Source organism: Eretmochelys imbricata, chromosome 8, assembly GCF_965152235.1.
Source record: "Eretmochelys imbricata isolate rEreImb1 chromosome 8, rEreImb1.hap1, whole genome shotgun sequence".
In the NCBI taxonomy this organism is placed as follows: domain Eukaryota; kingdom Metazoa; phylum Chordata; order Testudines; family Cheloniidae; genus Eretmochelys; species Eretmochelys imbricata.
Genome location: NC_135579.1, coordinates 52,580,071 through 52,599,312, shown reverse-complemented (window position 1 = coordinate 52,599,312; position 19,242 = coordinate 52,580,071). Strand labels below are relative to the sequence as shown.

The window sequence follows — 19,242 nt, the reverse complement described above, 5'->3', positions numbered from 1 at the left end:
GAAGCCACCCAGCTGCTGAATGATTTCATCCCCTGGCTGGAGCCATTTAGCAATGGGGTGATCTCCCCCATGGCCGAGAGCTTGTCCTTCTTGAGGCCCTGGCTGAAGGTCTCTGCTATGCCCTTCCTGGACCCCAGCCTTTCCTGTACCTTTTGGCTGCATGTCACCGGTCCCATGGCCATGCAGGGAGCACTCTGCAGTTTTATTGTCATGGACCCGCTCACTTACTCACCAGCCAGGAGTGTGGGAGCTGTCCCCAGGCAGGAACCGTTCAGCAGCAGGGTGGCCTCCCCTATGGCCAAGGGCTCGTTGTTCTCCTTACAGTCCTGGCTGCAGAGGGCTCTGCTCTGCCAGGCCAGGATGACCTCCCCATCCCCGCACCGCATCTTGTGCCCTAGTGTCTTGGCCCCCCAGCCACACAGAAAGCCCTCTGCAGCTCATCACTGTTAGCACTGCCCTAACTCTAACTCCAACCTTCCCCCCACAATCATAAAAATAAAAATAGTTGTTAGAAAAAAAATCTTTAAAATAAAATTTTATATATATCATCTAAATTAGAAAAAACAAAAACTTGAGTTTGCCAAACCCATCTATATTTGGGCAGTCTGGAAGTGGAATGGGAGGCTAAGCAGATGTCTGGGGAAGGTCTATCAACCAGAACTGTCTTGACCTGTATGGGACCATCAGGACTAATGAGAGAGACTCTGTCTCATCACATCTTTCATGTCATTCTGGGAATCGGTGAGAATGTGTATATGAGACCTTGATCCAACAGTATGAGACACGCATCTTGCAATGAACCTGCCTCCCCAAAACAAAAGGCTGGACATTTCAGATGGTCTTTGGTGACGAACAACTCTATGACGGGATTTCCCCACCAGTGAAAAGAAATCAGTTTGATAAAGCTCTTCAGAGACCACTCGTAGTTGGTGATGAATTGTCTGCTTAGTAGTCTGCTAAACTTTGCTGACTCCTGTGAGATGGAGAGATGTTACCTGGGTTGTTGGCAAAATGTCCATAAAACTTGATAGCTTCTGACATGGGGGTGATGAGCAGGAGCAGATGCACCTGCAGATGTGTTGACTATATGAATCTGTACTGTGGAATTCCATAGGACAGTCTGGGACGCCATGGAAGTTAATTTGATTGCTTGGAGTTTCAGAACATTTACGTGAAGAGTTATTTTCTTTTGAGATCGAATCCTTTGTACCTGGGGTGGTTCAGGTGAACACACCAACCTGCTCATGATGTGTCATGATCAGCATCTTTGCAGGAGTTAGAGAGAAGAGAACCCACTCCGGAAATTCTTGGGGTTGGACCACCAACCAGTTCAGTCCTGATGGGATGAGTGATGGGACTACAGTTCTCATGCTAATTTGATCTCTTGTAGGACAATACACCAACTTTAGCCAGGCTTGTAACAGGCACGAGTGAAGTTTGCCAAGAAGCTTCATGTAAGTGCAGAGTGACATGGTCTAGAAATCCGAGACAGCTCCATGCTGTGTATGCTGGATTCAATTTAATACTGGTGATTATTGACTGAAGAAACAGAAATCTGTCTTCAGAAAGATATGACATCACCAATTTGGAGTCACTCAAGGCTTCTATTAATTCTTTTGCCTGTGATGGGATGGGAGACTCTCTCATAGTTCACGAAAAGGCCCATTTGAGTGAACAAGTGAAGGACATAGTTCAAAGCTGCAGTAAGCTCCTGATGGGATAAGCCTTTGATTAGCCAATCATCTAGATATGCATAGACATGGATGCCTTGTCTAGCCAGTGTCTGAGGTATCAACGGCTGCTGGTAGCAATGTTTTGGCTACTAGATAGGGCCTGTTAATTGACTAATCATAATCGTAGTGAGGCTGATGAACAGGCCATTTTCCCAAATGAACTCAGTTTCTTGGGATATCTCTCACCTTAGATTTTTCAAGCACAGGAGAGACCACCAAAGAGCCTGGTAGTGTTTCTCTGCTCTGTTAGCCGTAGGAGGTAGAGTAGCGGGTGTTTGCCACAAGGTCTTAGCTCCAGGAGGTCCTCGTTGACAGGTTGTACTATCCTAGCAGGAGCAGATGAGTGCAGAGTACCAAAAAGCTTGTGAGAGCTTGTTTAAGTGACAGACATTTCAATGTCAAGTACCTTGGCAATTCTGGGGCACAGGTCCTGAAACTTTTGAAGTCATCAGATTCTGGTACAAGGGTTGACGGTACAGCTTTGGCTGGGGAAGGAAGACAATGGGCGCCTGAAATGCAAAGGACAATGCTCCTGCTGTTCTCTAGAGTCTGTTCCTCTTCAGCCACTTACTCACTCATCTCTCTCAAAATGATGGTGATCTGGGCACAGATGTGGAGGGGAAATGGAGATCTACTCTACTTCCTAGAATGTAGGAAGGTCTTCTGGATGTCCAGGACAGAGATCCCCAATATGCACAATCCCACGATGGCACACTGTATTGGTAAGATTGGTTCAGATTGGGCTGACCAAGCCATTTGTAGGCCTGTGATGGATGTGTGTAGGAGCTCCAAAGAAAGAGCCTCTTGTTTGCAGTGATATAATGATCTGAGGTGAGAAGACTCCTTGCTAGACCATGGAGAAAGAGAGTGCTTCAGTGAGGAGGACAACAAAGAAACAGTCAAGGGACAGCCTGACCTCTGGGGAGACCTTAATGCCAAGAAGTCAAAATTATACACTGGTGCCAATTATGAAAGTCTTAGTACCAAAAACATCACCGGGCACAAGATAGTCTCCTCCAGTAAAAAACCATCAGGCACCAGTAGAGATTCCATAGATGGTGCTGATATTGAAGCTGCCACCAGTGTCAATGCCTGTGCCAGTGGTATTGTAAGCACTGGTACCACCTGAGGCTAATACTTCTTCAGCACCAAGCTGAAGGTTGAGCCAGCATCACTTACTCCTCCTGTGACGGGCAGAGGCATAGTGGTTTGTTCCCTGGAGAACTGATGTTTGCGCCCTTCCTTACAGAAAGATAGGGACTGATGCCAGGAGCCATGTCTGTCTCTATATTTGGGCCTCATGTCTCATAGAAGAAGCTGCACCAGTCTTCAGTGCCAGCATGGACTTTGGTGCCAGAGCCTTGCCTGATGCCAAGGATTTTTTGTTGGTACCCATCTTAGGAGTCATGTGCTGGGTAGCAGGGGCACTAGCCTAGGACTTAACAGTGGTCAGATCTGTCTCAGAAGTTGATCCTCCCTCTTCAGGGTCTGAAGTGACCCTATGCACTGTTTGAGGCAGTGAAATTTTATACAGGCTTCCCTGGATTTCCCTGTCCTTGTGGAAAAAGGTCAGCACAGCAAACACCAACCTGGAATATGGCTCTCACCAAGGGAGAAAAAATGGTGGCTGTGGCCAGTGATGAGAGGGATTAAGCCACCCAGAAAAGATGTGGTTTGCAGTCTGAAGGCTTTGAATCTACCATTTTGGTGCAGAAAGAGGCGCCATGTGAAAAAGGGAAAAATACAGTCCTTCGCTTTTTTAAAAGACAAGCCAAACAGGAAAAAAATAACAGAGGGTAAAAAGGGAAAAATTAGCACTGAGTTAAGAGAAGGAACAATAAGGGGTAGCAGACAAATGCTACTAGTTTTGTCTCAGTGCCAGGGCTGGTAAGAGGGAACAGAGGGACTGTACGGCTGCTCTACCCTTTATGCTCGAGGTGGGAAAGGAGAGGCACAATGGCATGGAAGGTGCAGACACAGAGCCAGTGGACGCAGCTATTCAAAAAGATTCTGCTGTCATGTTCATATACACCTGGAGTGGGATCCACAAGACACAAAAAACTGACACTTTTCAGGCCAAACTAGTTTTCCAAGTCAAAGTCATATAAGATAAAAATAGGGCTTTATAACAAAAGCAGGTTGAGTTGCAACCTTAACTGCTGCATCCTCCTTATATAGTAGGAGCCTCCTCAAATCTTAGAAGTCCGCAAAGTTGTTAAATAAAAAATTAAAACCAACGGAAAAAGCTAGTGTTAAATACAGCACAGCTTACGAGATTTAGTAGCTCTCTCCCTCCCATTTCTGTCACTGGATGTTGCTCTTCTGTGCTGTTGCTCTACTTTAGGTGCTGGACCCAGTATCTTTTTCACTAGCTTTTGTCCATCCCGCCAAGAAGATGTACTTATCAGATGGCTTCCACCTAAACAAAGAGCAAATAATGAAGTACAGCATGTATTTTCCAGTGTATCTTGAATTTACCTAGTACTTACCATAAACCTTCTACTTATTATTACACTAAGAAACCATCACTATATTCCAAACAAATGGTACGACTTCAGTTGCACAACCCAGGCCTAACAAATAGCCTTGAAACATAAAAGTATATGAAGGTTAAGGTATCATGTTTATTACTGAGGTACAGCACAAAGTAAAAACCCAAAGCATCTTGCAGTAACTTGTATCCCTACAAAAAACTGTAGAAGTAATAGTCCTGTGCTGGCCTAAGAGATTTGATGACAAGTGTTAGTGAAGATAAAGAGAGAGAGAATCTGTAGAAAATTGTGAGGTTGAGAAAAGAGGCTTTGTATCTTGAGTGGGGGTAGGAAAATGAGAAAGCAGAGAAGAAATAGAATAAGAGAGAGATAAAATGTCAGAGTAGTGAGAATAAAAGGAGGCCCAGAATGGAGGGAGGGGGGAATGAATGATTCGTCTTTAAGTACTGAAGCTAAATGAGCACCTATTTAGTTTACAGAAAGGACTTTAGAAAGCAACAGCATTTTTAATAGCAAATTTGCTGATGAAATAGATGGCTCTTATGAATGTACAAATGTGAGTCAACAACAGTCCTGGGCTATGCAAATCCACTGCATTCTAGCAAGACATTCTGTGAAGGGGAAGCTTTAAAGGGTTAAGATGCTATCTTAATGGTTTATGCATTGCTTAGGAACAGAATGCAGTTTTAAAGGGCCACATCACCATTATTTTTTTCAAACACGCATTAATATTATTCTACGATCCTATATCAGATCAGAGGCTGACAGATCTGGTACAAAGGTATCTTCACTGAATGCTTATAAGGTTAAACATGTAAATTCGTCTGACTAGTTTTTCTTCCCTTTAGCTTCCCACACAATATTTAATGACCTTTTGAAGTAAAGCACCAAGATCCTTGGATGAAAAGTATATATATATATAAGTGCAAAGCAGTACACTAATTATTTAATTTGGGCCATTTATCACTTTAATCTCTGCTGAGAAACAGGTAATTTGTAGGTAATTAATAATCAGGTCAATTTGTCTCCCTCTTAGTTGGGATTTCCAACCATATATGTTCATACACTAGAGCATGAGCACAGTTTAAAAACTAGACATAAATAAATAGGGATTACAGCCTACTGGCCCTTCAGGGTTCTGAGAAGCCTAGACATTAATCTAACTAAATTTAAAAGTAAACCCAACACAGCAGATCTAGTATATTTTCACATTTAATATCTTCAATGTTCCTTTAATGGAAGCAGTAGACCTCTATGATAAAAGGTTGAAAAGCCACCATTTCAGTGGCTACTTAAATTGTAAGCTATACACATGTTTTATGAACCTGTCACTTGAACTTGAAACAGGTTACCATGAACCTTTTTAAAAGAGATGCACCAGCCAAAGAGATTCTCTTGCTCAACTTGCTGCTCTCAAGTACTTCTATGCCCCTCCACAAAGCCAGAAGGAAGAGCTCATCTTCTATTTCAGCTCAGCTGTCTACACTAAAAGAAGCTAACAAAGCAGAATATGAGCTGCAGTTATTTATAATACCTGGCTGTGTTATGCGTTCTGTTACTGCAGTGCCTGGAGGGGGAGGGAACATCATTACAGATATAACACTGAACTAGCTTTGGTGCCTCTCCTCTAAGAATTTCAGCATAAAAACATGAGGAGAATTACACAGCCCAACACAGAGATAGGTGCAGCTGGATAACACCACGAAATCAACATGGCTACTGAGTTCAACTGCCTCTGTGCTATTCCCCCTTTCTGGACTAATGATATGATCACAAATATTTTATGGAAAACTCTTAATTAATTTTTCTTTTCAAGGAGGTATTTGGTTCCATTCTTAATCCATGAGGCCCACAAGCATTGCTTAATTCAGGCTACCCTTTCAACTTTGTCTAGGAACTCCATCTTCAGATTCCTAAATAAAACCAAACTGAAGGTAGCAGTTCTAAAATTCAATCTACTTTAAAGACAAATCCAGAACACACAACTTCTGTTAGAGTTTTGATAATTCTACTTTCTATGTAAGGGAGGAGGCTTAGCCATTCACAGATCCTGAACAACATGAATTCAACAGGGAACAAAGAAACAACTTCATATCTAATATTTACTTTCAATACCAGTTTCAACTATTAGCCACCATCACTAAAATGAGACATTTACACACTGCTTCCCTGAGTACCATATACTGAGTGCACAGTTCTATATTGTGCCACATTAACTTTGTTCCTAAAACTCTTTGGGAGTAATAAATTTGTATATGGCTTAACTTTATAAGCCCAGTTAAAGAAAAAAAGAGCTCGCTAACTACAGACCACAGTACATTCTGAGGTTAAATATGCAGAAATAAATACCCTATGCATTTTTTAAGCTATGTTAGTATATTGATTGGGTTGCTTATTTGACTTGAAAGTTCAATTCAAAAATAATTCCATCTGAAAGTTTTTCCATTTACTTTTGTTACTTATAATATCAAAGATTAGTACAATTTAAAGGAAAATGGTCTCCCTTCATTGTTTCAGTTGGGGTACAGGAAAAGTAATGGAGAAGGAAGTTGTTCCTCTCTACCTCCCAATTCCCTCCACAGACCTGGACCTGTACACAGGAAGGGGGGTGGGGGGGAATGAGGAAAAAAAGAGAGGGACTCCTTCATTCTATTCCCAATCCATCAGGCCATAGAAGGATAACACAACAGGTTCCATTGACCCCACCCCACCTACAAACAGTGGAGGCTGTTGGTCCCTCCATCATTGCTGGCATCTATCTGTGAGATAGGATAGGCACCAGGAAAGCAACATGCAGCGTCCCACTGTGACACTCTGTACCCCAAAGCAACACCCTGGCACTCCCGAATTCACCAGTGTTATAATTGCAACAAATCTTGTACAAAATGTGTCATGTGAGGTGTTAATGGAAAAGTTATGGTTTGCTGAATATGATTATCCTATTTCTATGCATGTATCATTTTTGTATCTGAAGTTATGAATATTGACTATGTACCTGTATTTCAAATGTGTTTGCTCCTGTGGTAACTCCCATAAGGTAGTTTACATCCAGTCTAGCCAGCACATTGTGAATGGACTATTCAAGTGGATGGCCCGTCATTTAACACAATGGGCCATGGAAGAAGCTTATCCCCACCTGGTAGACTTTCCTCTGAATGTTCTAGCCAGAATATGGGTAATGGCCCCTGCTATGACTCATCGAAGCATGGAAAAGCATGTGACCAGCTCACGTGACACTGTATTTTTCCACTAACTGTGCTGGAGGCTTTTTTTGGGACAATTAAGTTCCCTCCACATGGAAGAAGCTATAAAATAGGAAAGTGGCATCATCCCTTGGCCTCACTCCCCCCACAACTCAAAACCTGGAAACACCTCAGGAACAAAGACTTTGACTGGGGAGCTGATCCCAGGCTGGAAAGGAGGAGTTCCAGCCTGTGTATAGAAAACTGATGAACTGTTTGTACCATCAGGGTGAGACACTGCTTGATTCAAATCCTGTCTAGTTTATAGAACTTAGATTGTGATTTTGTTTTATTTCTTAGGTAATCTACTTTATCTGTACATTTATTACTTATAATCACTTTAAATCTATCTTTCTGTAGTTAATAAATCTGTTATATATATATATTTTTTTTTTCTTTTTTTTTTTTTTTACCTAGAACAGTGTGTTGTTTGAAGTGTAAAGGGAAATCTCTCAGGAACAGAGGCGGGCGGGTGCATGTCCTCTCCACACTGAGGGGGGCGTGAACTGGGTAAATAACTTACACTGATCAGGCTTCTGACTATAGTGGAGTTGCATCTTACGTGGGGGTTAGGTTCTAAAGTCAGCACGTAAGGCGAAAATCGCATATAGTCAAAAAGAGAGAGAGAGACAGAAGAATGAAAGAATAAAGAAGGGAGAAAGACGACTTCAACGGCGTTCTGCGCAAACCGGAGTGCTTCAGGATGGCCAGAAGCATTGTCTATGATCAGCAACACTTTAAAGTCAAGTCCTTTCTCTTCAAGATACCACTTGACCTCTGGAATGACACACTTGTGGAACCAATCCAGAAATAATGCTGCCATCACCCAAGCCTTTTTATTTGATTGCCAGAACACAGGCAGCAGATTTTTGTTCTTGTCTTTTAGGCCACGGAGATTCGCAGCCCTGTAGAGCAAGCCCGGCTTTATTAAAAGCCCACCACATTGCCACAAAACGCCACAGTCACACGGTCTTTAGCTGCTTTGAAGCCAGGGGCTTGTCTTTCTGATTTCGAAGGGTAAGTGCGGTTGGGCATTTTTTTCCAGAAGAACCCAGTCTCGTCAGCATTATAAACTTGTTCCAGAAGCTAGCCCTTTTCTTCTATGATTTTCTTTAATTGTTTGGGGTAGGCTTTTGCTGCCTCTTCACTGGGAGATGCAGCTTCACCAGTAGTCTGCACGTTTTTGAGGTTGAAGCGGTTCCTAAAACTGTTAAGCCAACCTTGATTGGCTTTGAATTCCTTCTCATCAGAAGGCTGTCCCTCTTCGGTGGGAGGTTTGAACAGCACGTAGAGGCTAAGACCCTTTTCTCGCAACGTGTTGATATCGATAGGCACATGTTTACGGTTCATGTCTTCCAGCCATAAGTTTAATGCCTTTTCAGTCTTCACTAAAGTCTTATCACGCACCTGGCTTGTCATCTTAGCAGTTATTGGAGCACTTGATGCCACAGCTTGATGAATTTCTCTCTCTCGAATCTTGATGGCACGGATGCTAGAATCGTTGCAGCCATATTTACACGCCACACTGGAGACTGACATACCGTCTCTCAATAAGACCAGCACAGCCAGTTTTTCCTCCAGTGCTGGAACAGATCACTGTTTCTTCAGATGAGCACCAGATGAAGTAGTTGGCTTGCATTTAGGGGCCATGATGTATGAAAAATACGTATCTTTAAACACTAGACTCACTCAGCACGGCGAGATGCTCACTGGATCGGCGGGCAGCGACCGATCCAATGGGGTAGATTTATCACATCTAGTCTAGACGCGATAAATCGACCCGAGCGCTCTCCCGTCAACTCCTGTACAGTACTCCGCCGCCGCGAGTTATTGTTATTTTTCTTTTTTTTTGCCAAGCACGTATAGTTGAATTTGCATAAGTTAAATGTACGTATGATGCGACTCCACTGTATAGCAAGATGGTGCAGCTAAGGGGTCCTAAGCTGGGGAGCTGGGGGGAAGTGGCTGGAGCCCCTCTATTGTTGGTTTATAAGTGGCTGGAAAAAGCATTCATGTAACTCAGCAGGGTGTGTCCCTGCTGTAAATGTTTGTGTGAGTGCAAGACTGGGAGAGGTCTGCAACTTGTCACAGCATCACAATGAGAGAGGGAGCCCAGTCTGGATAGACAGAGAGCTCAGCAGTATCCCAGTTTCAGGCTGCACCCCAGGGAAGTACTTCACACCCACCCCCTAGGCTCTTCCACAGAGACGAGAGAAGACACAGGCAGAAGTGGAGAGCAAGGAAGTACTGCTGGTCTCCAGTGCTCTGGTGAATGTCCTCAGACAACCCCTGTGAAATACATATTCAATCGTCTGCTGTTTCTGAGAGTTGCACACAGCGGCAGGGGAAAGGAAAATTTTGTAAACAGAAAAAAAAACTGGTGGGGGATACATTGCTGATATAGCATACCAAAACAACCTTTAGGACATTTTGTGCAACTGACCAGAGTTCAAGTCAACAGGTTGCCTTTAAACTACATCCTTTTTCACCCGTCTAGACATAACTAATCTCTGAACATACACATCTAGAAAGAAGTCTATGTCAAGAGTACTACTAGTCACCTGGTTTGGAATCTGGGCTTGATGACCTGGTTAGCTTTTGAACCTTGCGCACTGGTCTAGTTGCTTTCTTCTCCTTGCTTTTCTCAGGGGGTTTCTCTTTCCCTGTTGAATCCTCTGAAAAGCAGACAGTATGTGTGAACTGTTAGTTGATACCCCATGGGAAGGAAAAATAAAACTCAGAAGCAAACTTGCTTCAGCATTTACCTCGATAAAGTGGGGATTAGTCAGAGAACTGCAGCATGATCACTCTCTAGGTCATACCCACTACCTTAGAATACAGCATCTGCTATAGAAAGAGCTAGGTAGAATTCTACTGCTACTCCAAGGCCCACAGATTAGACTCCACAATGCATTGCTTAGGCTTACCCTTATAGCTTTGCCCAAACACACTCAGAATGAACATTTTGCCTCAAGCACTGTTTACATAAATACTAGAAAATTGCAAAGCCATAAGTATGCACAAATAACGGCTGTAACAGATCCTTAGAAAGTTCATTTTGGGGGTTAGAAGTCACGGTAATAGTTTGGCATATCTGAGCTAATGTTGCTTTTTTAATCTACTAAATGACAAAGTAAGTTTTACAAAGTACATATTAATGCTCCACCTGAATGGGCTATGTCTAGCTCCTTCATTGTTGAATACATGACCCTCTTCCTTTACATTATGCATGCTAGCACCTTTAATCCTTGGCTCCCAACCAATCCATCAAAATGTGATAGACTAAATAGCTGAGCATTGTACTTTCTGCAATTGTGCCTGCAGAATTTGCCACAAAATACACCCACTGGGTATGTCTACACTGCAGTTAAACACCCACTGCTGGCCCGGATCAGCTGACTCTGGCTCACGGGCGAACATCTACACTGCAATTTTACAGCCCCACAGCCTGAGCCTGAGTCAGCTGACCCAGACCAGCCATTGGTCTTTGCTATGTAGACATATCCACTGATTCAGAACTGTTCTGCATCATTTAAGCTTTCATTTAAAAAAAAAAATGACTTAAACCTTAGCCCTTATGGCTGCAAAGAAAGCATTCAAAAAGTGAACCAAATGTGAGTCAGTGCATTGTTACCAATGGGCTTGTGTAAACTAAGATAATTATGGTATTTTAAAATTAATTTAGCTAAAGTGTGTTAACATATTCTTTTAAAACTCTAGCGTAGACAGGACAAGTTTTATTTTCACATGTGTTTAGCTGATAGAGATATCAGAATTCAGAATCAACATTCCCACCGAGTAGGATTCACTATCACAATTAAAAAACAAATCAAGAGATTCTGTATTAGTTGTATTAATTTTCATAATTAAAGAAAACCCTCAATTTCTAAGAGACATGTTCTTGAAGATGCTGCAGAATTTTCAGGTATGCTGCTGATTTCAGTACCAGATTGGAAAAGAATTTAGGTCCAGCTGACCATACAGTACATGGTGAACATATCTACATTACATTTTCTGTCCATGTGTTCACTTTTAATAGAACAACCTCAATATATATTTACAGTATGTACTGTGTATGACTATAGATTGGTTACTTGGAATCAGCTATTTGATACGATCTTTTCAACTGAAGGAGATCATTCCAGACAGCTGGTGTACACATGACATCAGGAGCAGCATATGGCCAAACCTGCATACAACTCATTCCTCTTACTGAAATGTGTCCCCTGGAAAATGTGAGAAATGGACTAGATGTCTGTTTAATTGAGACAACTCTGTTTATATTAAACTTTTAAAGAAACACTGGATTTCTAGAAAAAAAGATGGTAAGTTAAACATAAGATATCTATAAACATTAGAGTAATCTGAATAAAAACCCTGCGCAAAAACAGGAGTAGTCTATTTTTTGTCAAGGTATAGTCACAGTCCAGACTCCAGAGAAGAAAGTAAAAAACCCAACAACAATAAAAATAAGTAAATAAAAGGATTTCGGGATCCGTTCAAAAGTGTCTGGTGATCCGGATTTGGCCCGCGGTCCACCATTGACTATCCCGGGCTATAACTTCAGCAAAGGAAGCAAAATGGCTTTAAGACAACTTTGTGGCTCCCCAGTCAAGGTACTAGTCAAGAGCAGGTCCAGTCCCTGGTGAAATTTTGAACCACCTCAGGGCAGCTCTAAATTGCACCCAGCTTCCCAAAGCCCCTACAGGCAATTCCAGCAGCAAAGGATCACTGGCAGAACTGTGACCCAAGCCATAATTCCTTCACCAAGGGCCATGAGGAGGGTGGGTCTACCTCTAAATGGGGATTATCGCTACTCTAGAAAAATCACTAGGAGACTGATCTGCCAGGTTTACAGCTGCTTTGGACTGCCAGAGTGCCACAAGTAATCAGAAGGGCACCAAAGATTTGGAACTTCATCAACCCATAAAATACAACCTGCAAGTCAGAAGGAGAAGTTTAATTCTACAGAAAGGTAAAAGAAATAGGTTTGGTTACTCAAGATAAATCTTTTAAGTGGTGTCAATGTAGTGAAGGTGACAGAGCCAGAAATCTGAAGATTATATTACCATGCATACATTTTTAATTGCTTGTATGCTATTTAGCATGTGTCTGATTCTGCTGGCAGAATGACAACAAGCATTGTGCAAGTTAGTTAGAAAAACCTCACATCATTATCATCATCCGAGGACAGCAGTCATCCGCTGTGGGATATTGTGAAGGTACATCTAACGAAAGTTTCTAGTGGACATTTCCAAAAATCTAGGGTAACAAATGTGAATTTGAGTGCAAAGGTCAAGAGCAGATAGATAACACATAGCTAAGGAGAATTCCACAAGATTTTAGAACAGAGCTGGGAAAAGCTAAGTTTTGCTTACAGCTCTCAAAGTGCCCCCAACTGATTTTGTAAAGAGTTTAGATTGTCTTCTTGTTCTGATTTTTAAATACATTAAGAGAAAAAAATAATAATTACATTAAATAATTTGGAAATTCATTAAAGAACAGGCTTAGTGATAAAAGACCTTTGAATTTTTGAAACTGAACAGTCTCTCACAGGCAAAATGGATCTTTAACACTTATATAACAAAGCCATAAAAGTCCAGAGTTTGTGCAAAATTCTCCAGTTATTTTTTGTTGGGAGACATTTGCAGGATAATTTATGTGATCTCAGCATATTTTTAAAACAAGGCACCCAAAAAAAAAGAAATGACAATATTTCTAGATCTACTCTCAATAGTGTTAATAACCCCATGTCAGAACCACAGCTTACTTTATTCTGATACTAAGAAATCCCCAATTTAACTGGAAGAGAATGCATAAGAAGTGAATGTCTGTGTGTGTGTCTGGAAGGGAAGGTGTTATCAAATGATTGTTGTATAGGCGTAACATTTTGGAGCTTTGAGAAGGACTATGCTTAAAATGACCATTTCTGAAGAGAGATGGTATCTACTGGGACACGTGTTGAATCCTTTAAACATCTTAAATGGATGAAAGATGTAAACAATCTTTTTGACAAGTAAAAGTGACAACAATATTTCAAAAAGCACATAATTCTATAAATTATTCAAATGCAAGCTTGTTTGAACTAAAAACCACTTAAATTAGGAGCCTTCAAGGCTCCTGGTGAAGTTACAAATATAGCAGAACATACATATGTGGACCATTGAAAGCTTGTTTTGACTGGGTAATTTTGATAAAAATAGATTGTTGTTCTTTCTGGACATTTTTGCGAGGATCACTTGTCAAATTCCTCAGCTTGGCAGCAAGTTCTGAGTGTGAAGGAAGACATCATGATCACCATTACTTCAGCCACCATCACTAACACTGGGGCCCAAAGATTTACTATTACACCGTTGGTCCTTTTTCCTTGGCCTGAAATATGTTCTGACCAGATAACAACAGGTATTTGGACAACATTTTATCCTTGGTATTACCCAAGCACCTCCCGAGATGAAAGCCTAAGATCCTCATTACACCCTCTTAGGGTGTCCATTTCCATTGCCACTTTATTCCTCCCACCTCCTCTTTTTCTTTGGCTTAGTGAATCAGAAGCTATTTAATTGTATCATTTTTCTGTAGCCAGTCTGGCAAACTAAAAAGCAGCCTTATCTCAGTAAAAATATCCTACAGACCAGCCAGAGGAAAGTAAGGACAATCAACAACAGCCAAACATTTTTCAGAGCAAGAGGAGTAAAGCCAAGGACTTGGAGTGACTAAATGGGCATGTGCTATACTTGTGGTCTTAAAAAGCCAAGCTACATTTTAGCATCTTTGATTACTGTTTTCTTTTTGTCCTTTGTATGCATTTGTCTTATGAAACAGCATTTGCTTTAACAAAACCTGAGTACTATCGCTAAAATTGATCCCCTGCCACAACAAGGACATTTAATGCCATTAAAAAGACTATCAAGCAAAGGTTTTTTTCTCTATACAAAGAAAGGGAATAAGGGATATTACTGCAAACAATTCACTTGCATTGAGTTTTGAACATTTTCATTGTTTCCCTCCCCCCTTTTTTGAGTGTTGTAATTCAGCATGGCCAGAAGGCAGCAGGAGAGTGATACAGGAGACATATGTAAGTCCCAAGATAAGGAGAAGCCTTATTCCCTGTAGAGGGAAGAAAGGTTTCTATAGATTAATTAAAAGCACCTGAAGCCAGTCACCTGATAAAAACCCCCTGCTTCCATCAGCCAGGGGAAGGAGTTGGAGCAGAGTGCAGTTTGGAGAAGTGCCATGGCTGGCTAGAAGACCAAGACCTTAGGTAAAGAGACACCCGGCTTGTGCAGAGAGAGGGCAGGAAGTCCCACAAGGTGAAGAGTAGGAGAGGGAAGTAGCCCAGGGGAAGGAAGCCCTAGTTCAAGTGGTTTGCCACTATCCCTAGGGCCCCTGGGCTGGGACCCGGAGTAGAGGGCGTGCCCAGGTCCCTCTCTCTCCACTACCCTTCTCGGGGTTACTAGTGGGACAGTAGAACAAGAGGAGGAAGCGCGGAACCCATCATAATCGTGCCAGCAATTTGCCACAGTGTATTTAATAAACACAAAGAAAAAGGTTCATTTCGTAGTGTAAAATAAGCAAAGCCAAGCCCTTGCAAAAAACTCATAACCCTGAAATCAAATTACTGTTAACAAAGCAGCAGTAAAGAAACAGACAAGTAAATTATAAAATCCTCAAGATCCTATCTAATCCTCACAACAGACAAAACTGATGTAGGAGTGCTGTAAGGAAAAAAAATCATGGTACATCATGACAATGTTTTTTTTCATTTCCTGCTAGTTCACTTTTTTTGTCTCCCTTCTTTAGGGAAGAGTTACATAGCAACATATGATCGTGGGAAGAGTTACCCTGGCACACTTCTTTCTGGAAAAACTTTTCCACTCCTCCTCCTCTTTTGAAAGTTGGATACAGCTGAACTTTCTGTTTCTCTTGAGCTGAGGGAGAAGCACCATGAGACTTCTCGTGTATTAATACCTGGTTTGATTTAATTTACCCCTTATAAGGGAAACTGGGATAAGAGTTGTCAAGACAACCAAAGTCACTTTTTGGATACTGATGTATCTGTACCATCCAGTGATCATGTCATATGCTAATCAAAAGAAAGACTTTCCACTCCTAACAGTTTAGGAGAAGTTAAGCTACCTCATAATACATGTACCCTCTATCTCCTGCAACCAGAGGCACACACTTTACCACAACAGGCCACGTATTGCACCTTAAATATGCAGCTCCTAGGATTCAAGCCTTCTATCACCCCCTTTACTATGGCTACCCACTCCCACCACAACACACTACGACACAAAACATCTCCGCAACTAATTTGGGGAGTGAGTAATTTGATAAAAAGGTGCGTAGAAGGGGCAGAATTAAAGCTGTGCCACATAGTGGTAGTAGTTGTGGTAACCCAAAGGTGTGCATTTGTTAGAACTGTCTGCATTTTGTCAAATGAAAAATTTTCCCACTAAAAAGTGGGGTCTCATCAAAAACAATTTTATTGTGGGAAAAGACCTGATGAAATTTTTCAATGGGAAATTTCAAAATTAAATGAAATATTGTTCCATTTCAATCTGCAAAATCTTCCAATACAAAATAAAACAATCATTTGACTTATTTAAAAAAATCCTTAGTTAAAAATGTTTTGCGGGGGTGGGGGGAAGTTTTTTCAACCACTTCTAGTGCTTGTGGATGGAGTACAGCAGAGGTTCTCAAACTGGGAGGCATGGAATGCATTCTGGTGTGGGTGGCAGGCAGGCAGCGAAAGAGAAGCTTTAGGGAAAATAAAAGCGTACTGCACACATTTTATGCTGCCCTCTGCCTTGCCTTCAGAACTGGGCAGCCGAAGAGTGGCGACTGCTGGCTAGGTACCCAAAACGGCAGCATCTCACTTAAAATTTACATTACTATATACTTAAATGGCTATGTTTGAATTAATGCCTAACTGTTTTTAATATTTAGCAAGAGTTGCATTTTTTTTTATTGGCATATTTACTTGTGTGGCAGGGGGGCATAAACTACTACAGACACAAAGAATGGTGTGATCAAATAAGTTTAAGAAACACTGGAATACAGCATATGCTCTATTAGGTAGCTCAACTTTTCACTTGCCATGGGTTTGTGTCAGTTAAGTTGTGTGTGTAGCAACCCTAGCTGCTTCTCAGAGAAGCCTGTGTGTATTAATAAGCTTAGATCTGCTTCTCACCTGTTAATTGGAGTGCTATATCGCGATACAACTCCCTACTGATGTTATGAAATTCCTCTTCATGCCACACCTTTCCATCAGGAGTGCGAATCTTTGTCTCAGCAGGATTGAAACCTACGATAAACAAAGTTTTATCTAGATCTTGCAGAACACTTTAAAAACCTTGAGAAAAAAATTGTGCTATTAGGCTATGTCTACACTACAGAGTTTTGCTGACAAAACAGTGGAGGTGTACACACTGAAATGCTCCTCCCGCTGATGTAACTCCCCTGCTATGCCAACATAATAAAACCACCTCAATGAGAGTTATAGAGCTTATGTCAGTGTAGTTAGATCTACGTAGACATTGTGTTTCTTTCATTGGATTTTGGCTGTCATTCTTGACAGTTTCACGGCTCCAAATTGACAAGAAAGCCAACTCCTGGTTCCTGAGCTGGGCTGCTGCCCGGTCTCTGCTTCAAGCCGGGGTGCCACATGTAAACAACACAAGATAGAGAGTCTACATACCTTTATATGTCGGAGCAGGGGGTGCAACTGCCACTTTTCTGACTTTCGGCGTCACTGCATTCTCCACATTTGTTACCACTACAGGCTGCTCAGCATATCCCAGAAGTTGTCCCTTGCTGCCTAATTCTTCCGAATGTTCCCATTGCTTCCTAATCCGCTCTTTCAGCTTCTCCAATTTAGCATCATGCAATTTAGCATCATGCTGCCTCCGTTTTAAGATTTCCAGCCTGTGGGCACTGGAAGTACTAGTGGAGGAAAGAGAAGATTCTGCCAGCCTTATCCCTTTCAGTTCAGCATCCTGGGCTGTGCTACTAAAAGCAGTTTTAGTGCTGCTCTCATCTCTTCTGGACCCATTAGTCTTTTCCTCCTCTGATCTTGTAGGGGTTACAGCTTTAAAAAGAGACTCAACGTTCTGCAAAGCATCAATTGCTGGTCGGTCATTCAAATACCTAACAACTGTGTCATCTGCAGCAGAAGAACGTGGGCTTTCAAAATTTCTGTTATGTAAGTCACTTTCACTCCTGTCATGTATCATACAGCTCATTCCTTCAGTCTTATCCTGTGCTTCATTATGGTCTAAACCAGACAGCAAACATTTAGTCTCCAATGGACTAGCACTTTGATAAGACGGTGCACCATAAGTCTCCCTACCATAAAAGAAAGTCAGCATTAGAAACACAACAGTAAAAACAACACAAACTAGGTTTGAAATAACTCTGTAGTCATTATCACCTACATGAAGTATACATTGTGAATGCCTGTGAGATTCTTAAATCAGAGAGAATGCTATTCATGGTGTAAAAATCTACCAATTTTAACATTTGTGACCATCATTTATGCTGCCTAAACTATAGTGGTTGGCATAACAATGATTTCAACATTTGCTGAGATAAACTAGCTTTTACACACACCAGAAAACCTCTGAAAAGTATGGATTTCTAGGTGCCATTCAACATTACCTATTAGATGACTCATGGAAACAGTTACTTTGTTTATTACAATGGGCACTTAATGTTACCTAATATAACGAAGGTTGCAAAAGTTTAAATTATGTCCCTGTTTTTATATGCTCACTACTTTTCAAATGTTTCCCCATTTCAGCTGAAATTTTCTATACTTAGTTTCTGCCTTGAAGGTGATTCCTCCCCACCCCCCGGAAAGTTTGAGCAAAATCCTTTCAGTAGCTTAAGTTTGGCAAGAGTGAAAAAATGCATGCACAGTTCCTTAAGTTAGCACTACTTATTTCAGAAAATGTATATAGTAGACAATGGAGCTTCTAAGTTGCAGAGAAAGGAACTTGAATCTGACATGTGTGCACAGCATAGACAAACTGATGAGAAAGGAACTTACCGATCTTTCAGACTGAATTGGGGGTAGAGCAGTGAACTTAACAAGGTTCATTAATAGAGGTCATCAGCTCAGCAAGCTAATTACCTCCCAATTTCTTCCTTCCCATCAGTTCTCTCTCTTTTTAAAAACCCAACAACTGTTAATCGAATGTTAACAGTTTGCAGTATCAAGCAATCAGAAGTAAGAAAATTCCAAAAGATAAGGCTGTTTTGGAAACTGACTGACAAAATTTCTTATATTAAGTGTTTTAATGCAAATGTGCAGAATCGGGGATTGTAACACCTACCGATTCAGGGCATGTATAGGTTTTGGCCAAACAAGTGAACTGAGTAGGCAAAGCAGTTTTCAGCACCTTTCCTGGAAGAGAAGGATGGAGACTGGGAACAGAGTGGCCCAAGCACTACAGCACATTTTACAGAAAGAAGGAATTAGAACAGCTGGAGCTGCCACATTTTTATAGGAGGGTGGAAGAGTGAGAAGTAGAGTGGACCACAGCTTCTCATGCCTTAAAAGAAAGGGAGATGGAATCCAGGTACAGAGAGGACTCAAGTGATAAAAGGGTTCTGCAAAGCTGAGGGCCTCCTCTGCACCCAGGAAGGTAAATGCCATCTCTTTGGGCAGCATGCTGAGAGCAGACAGCCTGGAAAGAGATGGGGTAGAAATGATTCAAACTATAGAATAACAGAACTGGAAGGGACCTTGAGAGGTCTTTTAGTCCAGTCCCC

The 19,242-nt window shown here is 41.5% G+C and overlaps 1 protein-coding gene across 5 annotated transcripts in view; it reads right to left on the bottom strand.

Annotated features, from left to right (window-relative positions):
• CEP350 (centrosomal protein 350) overlaps positions 1–19,242 on the bottom strand; it is a 136,863-nt gene that overhangs the window by 88,590 nt on the left and 29,031 nt on the right. For all 5 annotated transcript variants that reach the window (XM_077825402.1, XM_077825403.1, XM_077825405.1 and 2 more), the window contains exons 6-9: positions 17,168–17,814; positions 16,661–16,774; positions 10,029–10,142; positions 4,006–4,152 (exon numbers count right to left, since the gene is read on the bottom strand). In XM_077825402.1, the coding sequence (XP_077681528.1) occupies positions 4,006–4,152; positions 10,029–10,142; positions 16,661–16,774; positions 17,168–17,814 (1,022 nt within the window). The remainder of the gene's footprint in view (positions 1–4,005; positions 4,153–10,028; positions 10,143–16,660; positions 16,775–17,167; positions 17,815–19,242) is intronic.